This window comes from Poeciliopsis prolifica, unplaced genomic scaffold, assembly GCF_027474105.1.
Source record: "Poeciliopsis prolifica strain line A6 unplaced genomic scaffold, Auburn_PproV2 SCAFFOLD058, whole genome shotgun sequence".
NCBI classification, from domain to species: domain Eukaryota; kingdom Metazoa; phylum Chordata; class Actinopteri; order Cyprinodontiformes; family Poeciliidae; genus Poeciliopsis; species Poeciliopsis prolifica.
In genome coordinates this window covers 1,470,241-1,482,693 of record NW_026562433.1, presented here as the reverse complement: position 1 = coordinate 1,482,693, position 12,453 = coordinate 1,470,241, and the positions used below count along the sequence as shown (strand labels likewise).

Genomic DNA, 12,453 nt, shown 5'->3' with positions numbered 1-12,453 from the left:
CCAAATCGAATCTCAAACATTCTTCCTCGAGATAAAAGCCATTCGTGCAATGTGAACTGACCGTGCATCGCGGACAGAGCCACTCTCCGTTGGGGATCTCGGGCAGCGGAGGGTTCAGACAGTGAATGTGGTAGGAGGACGTGCACGTGTCGCAGCACAACAGTTCGCCGCCGTCCTTGCACACCCGACAGAATTCCATGTGGTCGTCCTCCTCCTCCTCTGCGCCGGTGGGAACCCCGATGCTGACCTCGGATATCACTCTGTCCTCGCTGTCCTCCTCGAAGTCCTCAAAGTCTTCGTCTTTCGCCTCCCATTGGATTCCCTCTTTTTCCTGCAGGAAGAACAAAAAAAAAAAAAAACTAACGACAGAAAGGGTAGTTGGGGTCATTTATATCTCGCTACTTGAACCTGCCAGTAGAGATAGTAGGAAAGTGAAAGCAATAGGCTCAAAGGGTTCAGCCTCTAGGGCAAAAGGAACCTGGGCTGCAGCTGAGATGCATTGTTCTCTTTAGTCTGAATGTGAGTGGGACATGAGGTGTCAGAGAGTTGGACTCAGGAGAATCTGTGAGGAGTTCATGAAAAATAGATCAACGCTTCATGTCAAACCATCAGGAGGCTAAGCGTATGAAAAAAAGGTCTGACACAGTCATGTAGCGCCTGCTTCCTGCGACCCACTTCCCTGTTCATGTCTCAGAGTACAACCAAACGATGCAGCAAGTGCACATGTTAGTTTAGTCTAACCACACTGTACAGTTTACTTTTGCTTGAGTAATGACATTATGAAATATGGCTACTCTTCTACTCTATAACAGTAGAGGTTATTACTCTATAACATCATGAGTTGTTACAAAATATTACTTTTTAAAATCTTTTTGTACATCTTCACCAAAGATCTGAGCGTAACTTCATTTAAGATGCGCAGCTCTTTAGTTTAAGCAACAATAACAGAGTCTCTGAATCGTCTGAAAAATATTTTCTTACTTTTTTTTAAGCGGCAGTTTATTGCTGCTTTCCTAGGTAGTGTTATTTAAATGAACTGGCTTTGTCGTGGCTATTTAAGTTGATCTTTTTGGCAATTGTAATTTCTTTCAATTGAGTCAGAATTTCCACAAGTTAGTTTAGAACCAAAATGGGAGGATGTCTTTTGTTTGTCAAATGTCCCGAGTGAAGACAGGAGCTTTTGGCAAAATGATTTTATTTCAACCACTTTGTGAACTTGTAACATGAGATTAAGTTAACTTTTGCCTTCATCTAAGTTGTAAGAGATATTTAGTCATTGTTTTGTCCATATTTCCGCAAAAAATAAAGTACATATATTTTTTCAAACAGTCAGAAGTGCGTCCAAGAGAAAACTACCTGTTGCCGTTCACAGCCCTTTGCGGAAAATTTTGATTTGGCATCTAGTAGAAACTGAGCACTAGAAACAAGGATTCATTAAGAAGTGATGTTGCTTAGCAGCGGATAAAGATTAAGAGAATAAGAGCGGACGATCCTCTCTGCAATCTGCACTCACACAATGCGGGCAGCTCCACTTGCCCTCGGGGGCCTTGTCCAGCTCAGGCTCGAGGCACACGAGGTGGTACGCTCGAGGACAGGTGTCGCACAGGATGATCTCTCCGCCCTGCTGACACACCTCACAGTAGTCCTGGTGATCCGTCTCATAGCCGTCGCCTTCTTCCTCACCTGGAACTGGAAACAGAACCACAAACCATATCAAAATGAACAAATATACACATTGATAACAAAAGAAATGTTACGAAAGACGTGAGGTATCTTTAAAACAAAAGCAGTAATATTATCATCTAAAAAAATCCACATAGTAATTGTGTCTTTAGTTATACATGTATAACTAAAGATGGACCTTATTTGTAAAATGTGCCAAAAACTAATTCTTTCCCAGTGGTCTTTTTAAGATAAATGTACAAAAGAAACAGGAGGCATAATAAAGCACTTCCTGAGAATTGACTTTAAATCTCAAGGTCATAAGTGTGACATCTTCTCAATCAGTGCTAACATAAACAAGGGTTTGATAAAGATTAGATGTGAACCAAAAGACAGAAAAAAGAACTTCATTTAATGGAAACATTTAGAAAAAAATACGCCACTGAGGGCACAGTTCACAAATCGCCAGGAAAACAGAAAAAAAGAGCGTAGAAAAATGTTAGCAGATGACAGAATAAAGTACCCATTGAAGGTCTAACCAGGTCAGTGAATATGAGCCTGTATTTTCAGCTAGAACTAATTTAGAACTTGGGCAAATGGCTAAGATAAAATGGAAAGACGAATAAAGCTGAGGATGCATGACCACAGTTACTACTACCTTCAACAAGCACCCAAATGGCTACATTATTTAAAAAACAAGAAAGTATTGTGATTTGTATAGAGTAACAGGAGTTTGGGCAGTCAGTCTGGCTTCTCATGTAGCCAGCCTGCAGTCTGCTGCTTAACAGAAATGCTGCTTTTATCTTCCTCATTGCAGTTTTAAACCAACATCGCCTCAAAAAGACAGTTGGGCTGCCGCTTTTTTAGTTTCCGAAACAGAAAATTTAATTTCCAAAGACTTGAATTTCTCTTTCTTGTTGGCAAAGTGCAGAAGCTTTCCACTGCCACCTGTTTACCAAGCTTCTTTGCATAGAATGAATGGAACATCGTACAGGTTGGCAAAAAACAATTGTCATCCAGGCAACTGATGATAAATTTGCATTTAACCAGAACAGACGCAAAAAAGACAGTTTCGTAACATTTTTTAGCTAGTTTTTTTTTCCCTCTCTATTTCCAATACAGGAATCAGAGCCAATAGTTCTTGCTGATATAGCTGCTAATATATCAGCAATATGCCCTTGCTTCCCTAGCAAGGGCATATTAGCAGCTAGTTACCAGTAACTTCAACCAACGTAATGAAGAAACGAGTCAACATGACAGAAAAGTCTCAGAAGAATAAAAAAGCTACATAGAATATGAGATTAAATAGTCCTGCCACGATAAAATTTAAGACTTGTGATTAACGTATTTAAGGCCAACTTACCTTTTATCAATAAATTGAAGACATTTGAAGGCCTTAATTTTAGATGCTCGCATTTAATACTCTACACTCTGGAATAAGAATTACAATGGCAAATATTTTGGATGCAGAAACTCCAAACTCTAAATTCGGTATAAACTGTAAAAGTGATAAATTGTTATTAGAAAAAAAAATGTATGTGGGATTCATTTAACGAGTAGGCTCACTCTTACCTTTCTTCTTCTTCTTGGCAGGCCGTCCCCGCTTGTTCTTTTTCACTCGGCCAGAGCTGTCGGAGCGAACGGAGGAGCTGTGAACGCTGGAGTCCTCCTGCTCAGATTCTTCCTCATCCATGTCGTCGCTCTGTCAGAGGAAAAAAAATGATCAGGCAACAGGGGTGAAGGGAGGTCGAGAGGGTGCGAGCGCTCCAGAAATACAAAAGGAAGGCAAATTATCTCCATCGGTTAAGCAGAATGTAAACATCGGACTCACAGAGCAGCTCTTCTTCCTCTTCCCAGCTATTGGTAATAGTTTAATACGGATAGGAGCCATCTTTTTAGCTTTAGATAGGGCTTTCTTCTTGTCAGGCACTCTAGGACTTTTACTGCGCTTTTTATATCCTGGACCTGCGCAGATAATTAGATCAAATCCAAAGTGAACTGGAAATGTATTGATCAACCACTATGCGGACAGTGTCAACAACAAAGTGGTAACAGAAATTGGATGAATCCTTTATATTTATGCAACAAAAAAAAAAAAACACTACACAGACACTACAGAAGATCTAAAGCTGCCACTGACCTTTGCCCTCTTTCGTCTTGGCCTTTCTGATGGGCGGCGGCTGAGGCGGCGGCTCGGGCGAGGCGGTCGCTGCAGAGACCTGCTCGGCGACAGCGATGGCGGCGGCAGCGGCGGCGGCTGCGACAGCAGCGGCGTTGCCTTTGAAGGGGTTGTTGGAGCTGAACTCCCTCCACTTGGCCCCCAGGATGGTCATCATCTTCGACATGGGGATCTTCGGGTTCTTCTTGGCTATCATCGGCCTGGGAGGAGTCGAGAGACACACGGTCATCAGGAACTCAAACCATATCCGCAGACTCTGCGGTTTTACGCTGTGATGGCAAACTCGGCTTTGGCTCAGTCAAATCAAGACTACCAAATCTCAAAGACTACAAGAGTCCCCAACGTAAACATGGTGCTGCAGCTTATTTACGTTGTCAGAGTCAACACAAGTATGAGCGACACTCACACCCTGAGGTTCAGGGTGTTTTTCACACAGTGTTGTTAATGCTGCCCCACAAACTCAACAAGCTGGCCTGATACAGTTTAACAGGAAGACAGGAGCAAATACCAGAAATTCACCATATGAGCAGTAAAGCTTTGTAATAAGATTAAACACTTTTTTGTCACTGCTTGTTGAGGCAAAGCTGTAATTTTTTATAATTTCATTCCAAACTGGTTAAACAGAGAGCAAGTTATCAGGTCGAGGGACACAGAGTCACTAGTTGATGTAGTTAAACAAGACGCAGTGAGTAAACAGCATGTTTTTGGTTTGGTTTTTCGATGTCTTTACATAATTTGGAGTGTTTAAAGCCAAACTCTTGTTTAATGCAGCCATTTTGAGTTTGTTCTCGTTTTTGTTATCAATGTTCCTAAAAGTGACCCATTAACAGGTGCACTGGAAGATGTATTTTTTCAGAGAGAGATGTAGATCCAGTGGTTAAATTAAGCTAATATATAACATAAAATGTCACATGCACTTGTTTTCTTCATGGCACGCATAAGGTTAGCTTGAAAAGCATTAGAAACAGGTGAGCTAAACCAAAAATGTACCCACTCCAACACGCAAATATAAGACCCAACGATAGCATAATTCAGCCATGTTTTTAACAAATGGCAGGTTGAATAGCAAATGGCTTATAACTTCCTGCTGTTGCTGGCTGTGCTGCACTACAAAGGCTAAATTGCGATCACAAATCATGGTTTATATTCATTTATCTTATATTTATTTTCTGTCCCCTTCTTCTATCACTAACAATGTTTTGCTAACATTTCCACCAATAAAAATACAGAAAGTTTTGCTACAGTTTTATTTTTTAGCAGGAAGTTTCGACTCTGTCAAGTAACTGAATTCATTATTCACCACAAGGGAGATACAGTTTTTTGACATTGTCTTAAAAATGAAGGCGACACTAAGGCATTAGCCTTCAAAGAATGGAACCAATCAGCTTTTTGAGTCTTTCTTTGCTTAAAATAGAGCTGAAGATTCAATATAATATTGAAGGAAATATTTACAACTCATCATTACTAAACTGTTAAATATGTAGATACTGATTCAGGCAAGAATTTGCAATGAAAGCAATGCAATCGTGTTTTCAAGAGTGTTTAGGGCTTTTTAGGACTAACAGTTGGAGGTGTTGAGGTTTAAGCATTTTAATTGTTCAACCAACATGACTGAGAAAGCATACCGAGTATAACTTCCTCAAAGCACAGTAACCGGTCTTGATGTCGCCCACACTAGTAACCACAAGCTCAATGTTAATCCTCGGCAAGCAGACAAGAATCCATACCTCATAAACTGGCTGAAGGCTTTGTAATTTGTGAGCTCCCTGTAGTCGTCTTCTGTGAAGGTATGATCAACATCCTCCAGGCCCCACTCCTTTGCCAGCTGGGCAGACGTCTTCTGCTCTATTGGCTGCTGAGAAGAAACCACCAACCGAACAAAAAAATTACTTTTTTTTTCCCAAGATGGTTTACTGCTACTATGCAAGAGAAGCCAATCGGGGATCTTTACTTTCGTTGTTTCCTCCTGGCTACTGTCTCGGTCCCCATCATCTTTTTTCTTTTTCTTGGTTTTCTTCTCCTTCCTTTCTTTGTGTTTCTTCTTTTTCTTTTTCTCGCCAGAGCCATAATCGCTGGCGATGCTGTCTGAGTGTTCACCATAGTCTCTTTCTCTGTCTGAGATTCGCTCTACATCGCTGTCCTGAGGGGAAGGTGGGATTTTTATTTTTATTTTTTTTAAGTTAGAATAGTGAACAGTGACAAAACCCACAGACGTAACCCGCTAAACTTACAATCTTCTTGCGTTTCTTTGTTTTGGCAGGTTTCCCCTCTTTCTCTTTCTTCTTTATGTCCTTCTTCTTCTTGGGCCGGCCTTTTTTCTTGCATGGGACCTCTCGGTCCGATATCTCTGGGTCTTCGTCTGGGTTCAAGAGAGCACAGAATGAACAATGGCTAACAAACTGAGCTAAATAATCTTGTCAAAACACTTCCCAGTAAACCAACTAATCCCTGCCGATTATAATTGCCCCCGACAAAAGACTGAATGACAAAGCTGCAGAGGTCTCAGTGACCTTTGGCCTTATCTGAACGGTGACAATTGGTGAATTAGTTCAATTGGGGAGCTCCAAGGAGATCTGACAACTGGTACGAGACACTACAAGTCAGGGATTATTGGTTTACTTAGCAATAATTACCGACAGAGCCTTGTGAAGATATTGTCAGGTCATAACCACTCAATTAAATATATTTTATTGACATAGTTAAAAGAACATGAAATTGTAAAGTGGTAGAAAAAGCATACAACTCTTGAGTGAATTTTCAACTTTCTGGAGAAGTCAACTAATCATTAAGCAGGCACATCTGACCTTTATTTAACAGCTATTTTTTGGGAGGCAGCAAAAAATGAGACTGGGTGGAGGTTCAGTTTTCAGGAGTGCAATAATTATAATGATTCAAATCAAATTATAGTCACGTGATAGAATAACTCAGTCGAATCCAAAAGAGGCATCTGTGCCAAGACTGACTGCGGTTCACAAACATTTTCTGACTGAGCTTGGGCTATTTTGGAAAGAAGAACGACAAAAGATTCAGTCGATATGTGCAAAAGCTGGTGGAGATAACCCTGAGGATTTGCAGGTGGAATTGCAGCAAAAGGTCAATGCAATACTTTATGCTGGTCTGCCATATGAAATCCTATTAAAAATATTTAAGCTTGTAAAGTTCATGGTTGTAACATGACAAAGTGTAAATTAAAGTCACTTTTGCAAGACACTGTTTGGTGTTTGTTTGACTTATATTTCTTTTAAATATTATAGATGTGAAAATTTATTGTTAATTCTATGTTGCATGACTTTGTGTTTTTGTGTTTATGATGTAAAGCACTTTGAAATGCCTTGCTGCTGAAATGTGCTATACAAATAAAATGTGATTGATTGATTTGATTGGTAAAAAGAAAATCTGACAAAATCTGGGAAACCATAAAACTTTTAAACGGAGGAAATTCTCATCATTTGAGAACTGTGAAGACAGGGTGGCACTAAATAAATATGTTTCCCTTTCAATGAATAAATGATGTGACTGTGTCTGACTGTTCTCCCACTCACATTGTTACCATTTAACCTGCAATCTGACCTGGGTTTCTGCAGCGAGGAGAGCCACAGGTAGGCAGGGGGAGATAGCTGCCTCTACTTAAAAAAGAAACAAGCAAAGCGTTAAAGCGCAGCCAAAATACTGGCTGCTTGATAAGCTAGGTCTGTCAGATTTTATTGTGTGCCCGCCTTTGTTAGTGCGCAGCGGCAACAACAGCCTCCCTCCACCCCCTCCTCCTCACTCCGGAGCCTCCGTGATTCCCGCCTAGCCGTGCAGCAGTGCGGTCCGCCTACTAAACGCCGGGGGGCGGCCGCTGCACGCACGCAGGGCTCGGTGATTCAAAGAGGCCCACCAGTGTAATGAACTGGAAAGACTCCTGCCATTCCCAATGGAGATGTGGGGGTAGCGGTGGTGGGGCAGAGGGGACCGAGACCACCGCTGTGGCCGCTGAGAGAGGTCGTCAGCGGGGTAAAGTCCTCGACACAAACACTCATTTATCCGTCTGGCACGGTTCAGCGGCGATAGAGACAAAGCAATGGAGGACTGCTCCGTTATGTTCATTCATGAAATCAGAACCATCCTAGCTTGCCAAAACGGCAACATTTGTTCTTTTTTTTTTTTTTTTTAACAAAAGACGTTTTTCAACGTGTTAGTACAGAACATATACTCATTTTCATACGAAGTTTAACAGTTAGCTCACCTTAATTAATTATTTAAAGCAAATATGCATCTTTGTTCCCTTTACCGTTACAGGCTGGCCGGCCGGCCGACCGTTAGTTCACGTTCGGCGAAAGTGCAAGTTCACAGCCAGGAGAAACTTCCAGAATAACCACGTATAGCTAGTCAATCACAGGAGCTAAAGCCACTCTGTCGTTCAATCTAACGTCTAATAAAGTCGCCGATAAGTTGTGTTAAACAGAACCGGACAGGCATTTACAAGGAAGCCTCGTTCCGACCTGTGTCGATACGACACCAATACTGTGGGGCAGTTTCTGCCTCGTTTGACTGCACTGCGAAACCAGCTCCTCGGGTATCAAATACATGTAGCCTCAGGCGGGGGAGTCCATGTTTGTTTTGCTTTTGAAGCAGCTTTTCTACACCTTCGGGGCGACCTTATTGCCCTGCGGCAGCCCGGCGTCTTCATTTGCATGTGTCCCCCTTTCATTTCAGGGAGCTGCAGTCACAGCAAAGAAGTGGTGGTGGTGGTGGTGGGGGGAGGGGATTTAACTGCAACTTTCTGGAGGATGGCTCTGCGGGCTCGCTGTGGCGAGTTTGGCTAAACTTTGCAGGGAGGTGAAGAGGTGAGAAGGAGGAAGTGGAGGGAGCGGACCGGGGGGGAGGTGTTTGTCGTCCCTTCTACTTTATATTTAGCTGCAAACATGGCACCCCAATTCACATTTAGATTCTGCAAACTATTTCATGTTGCGTTTTTTTTGTGTGTGTGTGTGTGTGTGTGTGTGTGTGTGCGCGCGCGCACCCGAGCTACTCTACTGTACAGTCCAGGACATGGATAGAGATAGCTCAGATAACAAGGCTACTTCTGTAAATAAAACAACAACAATAATAATAAAAACTATCTCCAGCCATTAAAGTGAGTTTTATTATTTCGTGTGATGTTTTTCGCGCGTTCCCGACCGCGACCTGTCCTGCCTGTCCTTTTTTTCCTCCCTTTTTTCTTCTTCTTCTTCTTCTGCTTCGTCTTCTTCTTCTTTTCTCGTTTTTAGCAGCTAGCCTACCGTACCTGGCGCGACTGGTGGCGTTGCAGTTTCCCGAGGCGCCGCCGGCGAGTTTATGTCGCTTGCGTTCTCGTCCAGCTCTCCGTCGTCCTCGTCGTCTTCTTCATCAAAATCTCCTCCCTCGGAATTAACCACCATGCCCTCGTCTTCCTCGCAGGAGCGGAGAGGAGAGGACATTATTATATTCCTGCTGTCATTGGCGGCTCCGTCCTTGTGTTCAGTGTTTTAAAAAAATAAAAAAATATTTTTAAAAAATTAAATACAACACAAAACCACGTAGCTGTAATTCTTGCAGCGGATGCAGTGTTATTTATTTAATATTCAAATCGGCACGGGAGAAAAGTAGGGGGGCGTTTTGGAATATTTTACACTAAGGCTGAGCAACAAAGATGGCCGCCCTCTTATATTTATTTTTTAACAACCCCCCAATAAGAAAAAAAAAATCCCCTTACATAAAAAATGGCTGACTATATTATTTCAGAACGCACCCCCTCCCTTTTTCTCTCTCTCTCTCGCCCTCTCTCTTTCTCTCTCTCAGTCTCTCTCCCTGTGCGCGCCCCCCTCCCTCGTTAAAAACGTACACATTGTTACAAGGAAAAAAAGGGGTGTGTGAGTGCATGTAAGTTACATTGTTACTTGTTTGTTTCTTCTCGGGTCTGCTCCCCCCGTCAGCCCCCCCAGTTTTTCTCCCTCTCTTTTTCTCCCTCCCAAGTCCGGATCAGTCACGAATCCGGATCTGTCAGTGTCACTGCCAAGATCACACACACCGTCTGCAATGCAGAGCCCGACACAAATATATCAAGTATATTCTCCTGAGCCCCCCACCATCACCACCACCACATCCCCCTTATCACCGCTGGATATAATAAAATATATTTTGGAGCAGCGGTGTGTTTGTGCGTGTGCGCGCTCACGAGTCTGTGAGTGAGTGCTGGGGAGGGATTCAGAGAGAGAGAGAAAGGGGGGCGGGAGAGGAAGAGTGGGGTGGGGGGGCTGTGTTGGGGGGGGTTGGGGAAAAAAATCTGCCGCAGCCATGCCCAGCCTTACATCAGATTGTATTGCTTAAAAATTAACTACTTGTGGTGGGGACTGAAGTGTTTTGGTGAAATGCAAAACTACGCTTCCACTCCGACGCGCGGCCGCAGCGAGCGCGGCAGAGCGCTGGAACGTGAGCGTGCAAGCCGTGCAGAGGTCTGAAAGAGGAGCAGAGACGGTTTCTGAGCTGTAAATCTGAGCGCTCATTAGCAGCGGGATGTGTCAGCCGGATGGCAGTAAGGCCATGGGAATCCCTCCCCAGACAGCCCCCCTCAGTGGCTGCTGCTGCTGCTGCTGCTGCTGCTCAGGGCACTTTTTGTTTTTTTTTGACTAAATGATTATTTTTGACCGCCTTTGTGAACTCAAGTGCAGTCAGAATGAAAACAAAAAGCATATTTGGGTGTGAAACGTTTCTTTAACCTCTCACATGAAGCGCGTTGGGTTTCGCTGCGATTTTACGAGACCAAAACAAAGAAGGGAATTAAATGAAACATTCCTTACAACAAAAAATAACCGCTTGCGAAGAAATATTTGAAAAGTGTGGCGTACATTTAATTGGGGTTGGTATACCACTTGTAAATGACAAAGTCCTGCTAAATATGCATAGGCGAGAATGAAAAACGGGGTGGCTTTTTCTGATGTTTTGAAAGCAAAAAAGTAGAAAAAAAACCTTGAGAAACAATAACTGTGTCTTCAGTCAGGGGCTTCGTCAAATTTGCTGTGATACAGGTGGCTACAGGAGATCTTTCCTGAATTTGAATTAATCATGTATTCCAGGTGAATGTTTGGACTAGACCTCATTGCAGTGTTCCACAACAAAAATCACAGTAGTGGGAGGCTTCAAAGTTCACCTCAGGGTCACGCTATTTACACTTCACAATAGAAGAGGCCAGCTCATCTAAACGAGTAAAACAACACTGAGGCGGTGACCCCGTCTGTGACCTTTTTTGCGTCCTTCGCTCCTCTTCCCAGGTCGGCGGCCGAGGCGCCGACACCCAGAGGACAACCTGCTGATCACTTCCAGCCTCGTCTGCCGCAACAGGTGCCTGAGCCGCTGCGAGTGAGAGAGGAGGAATTTGTCAGTGCCCCGATCCAAACCCAACATCTGCCAAGGCGGCGAGAGACGGTGCATGGCGAGAGAGACGCTGGTAGAGCAGTGTGTGCGCGACGAGGAAGATCGTGTGTCTGGAGCCCACCCTCACCCCTCCCCGCTGCCCCACACACCGAGGCCCTGGCCACCGAGGTGTCAGCGGGTGACAGGCTGAGAGTCTGGCGAGACGACCTCGCTTACTGTGCAGCTTGTACGCCCTCACCCACATTATCTGCAGTCATAATTGTGCGTGTGTCCCTGTGTGTGACTGCAAGATGAAAAGGGGGGGTGAAGCCAGCCAGGAAGCTCCCCCCTCCACCTCCTACCCCACCTGCCTCCCAGACAGAATTTGGACTGCTGTGCCGAGATTACCCAGTAGCCTCCCTCCTCCTCTTCCCCCAAAGCCTCCCGTGTCCGTTTGGCAGGCAGACGTGTCAGGGATAAGAGAGAGAAAGTAGCCTCCCCTGGGTGCTGTGCTCCAGCTAACCCAGATTTTATGCAGTGTGACACAGAGGAAGACACCGGCTCCTGTGCCGCGCTCAGAGCTGGCTGTCTGAACCCGGGCGGGCCCGCGAGCTGCAACAGCTTAAGTAAGAGCCAGGCAGAGCAAGTCAGAGCAGGAGCCCAGAGAGGAGCCCATTATTGCCTGAATTCGTTTCGGTGAGGCAAGTCCCACTCTCAGCAAAGGTTTACGTAATAGGACTTCTTCCAAATTATAGCCAGTTTGTTCGGGGTTTTTTTTTCTCTCATCAAGTCTTTTAAGAGATTTAGAAGAGATTAAATCTGTGCCTCACTCTGTGGTACAGATTTGTGCCTTATCACTGATAAAGTTATCACTGTGCCAGCGTTAACTTTAACTGAAAATATTACATTTGTTTAGATCATTTTTTCTTACTTACCATATCTTCCCTTACTTTTTGACAATATTGAATCATAGGTCTTGGTTTAATAATTTCAGGTGTTAGAACTGAGGCCCATTCCTGCTGTCAGAACCGCTGTAAGTGGGTCAGGTTTGTGGGCCGCCTCGCTCGCCGCTCACCTTTTCAGCTCTGCACACAAATTGCCGAAATGACTGAAATCAGGCCTTTATGAATTATGGGCTTCAAAACAGTGTTCTTAAGCTACTTTGTAATTGTTTGGCTTTCCATTTGTTTGTGCCCTGGCTTTAACTTCCAGGTTAGCATCTCGAAATGTTGCTGCCATGTTTCCATGCGATGTTTGTT

At 43.9% G+C, this 12,453-nt stretch overlaps 1 protein-coding gene across 6 annotated transcripts in view; it reads right to left on the bottom strand.

The window, feature by feature from the left end:
• chd3 (chromodomain helicase DNA binding protein 3) overlaps positions 1–9,572 on the bottom strand; it is a 53,767-nt gene extending 44,195 nt beyond the window's left edge. For 2 of the 6 annotated variants that reach the window (XM_055060169.1, XM_055060170.1), the window contains exons 1-9: positions 9,111–9,564; positions 6,073–6,200; positions 5,793–5,981; positions 5,569–5,696; positions 3,803–4,041; positions 3,494–3,627; positions 3,235–3,364; positions 1,514–1,689; positions 62–331 (exon numbers count right to left, since the gene is read on the bottom strand). In XM_055060169.1, coding sequence (XP_054916144.1) covers positions 62–331; positions 1,514–1,689; positions 3,235–3,364; positions 3,494–3,627; positions 3,803–4,041; positions 5,569–5,696; positions 5,793–5,981; positions 6,073–6,200; positions 9,111–9,282 — 1,566 coding nt within the window. In that variant the 5' untranslated portion in view covers positions 9,283–9,564. Of the gene's footprint in view, positions 1–61; positions 332–1,513; positions 1,690–3,234; positions 3,365–3,493; positions 3,628–3,802; positions 4,042–5,568; positions 5,697–5,792; positions 5,982–6,072; positions 6,201–9,110 lie in introns of all 6 variants that reach the window. The other 4 variants (XM_055060172.1, XM_055060168.1, XM_055060167.1 and 1 more) reach the window with 4 other exon arrangements.
• Between the last annotated feature and the right edge of the window lie 2,881 nt (positions 9,573–12,453).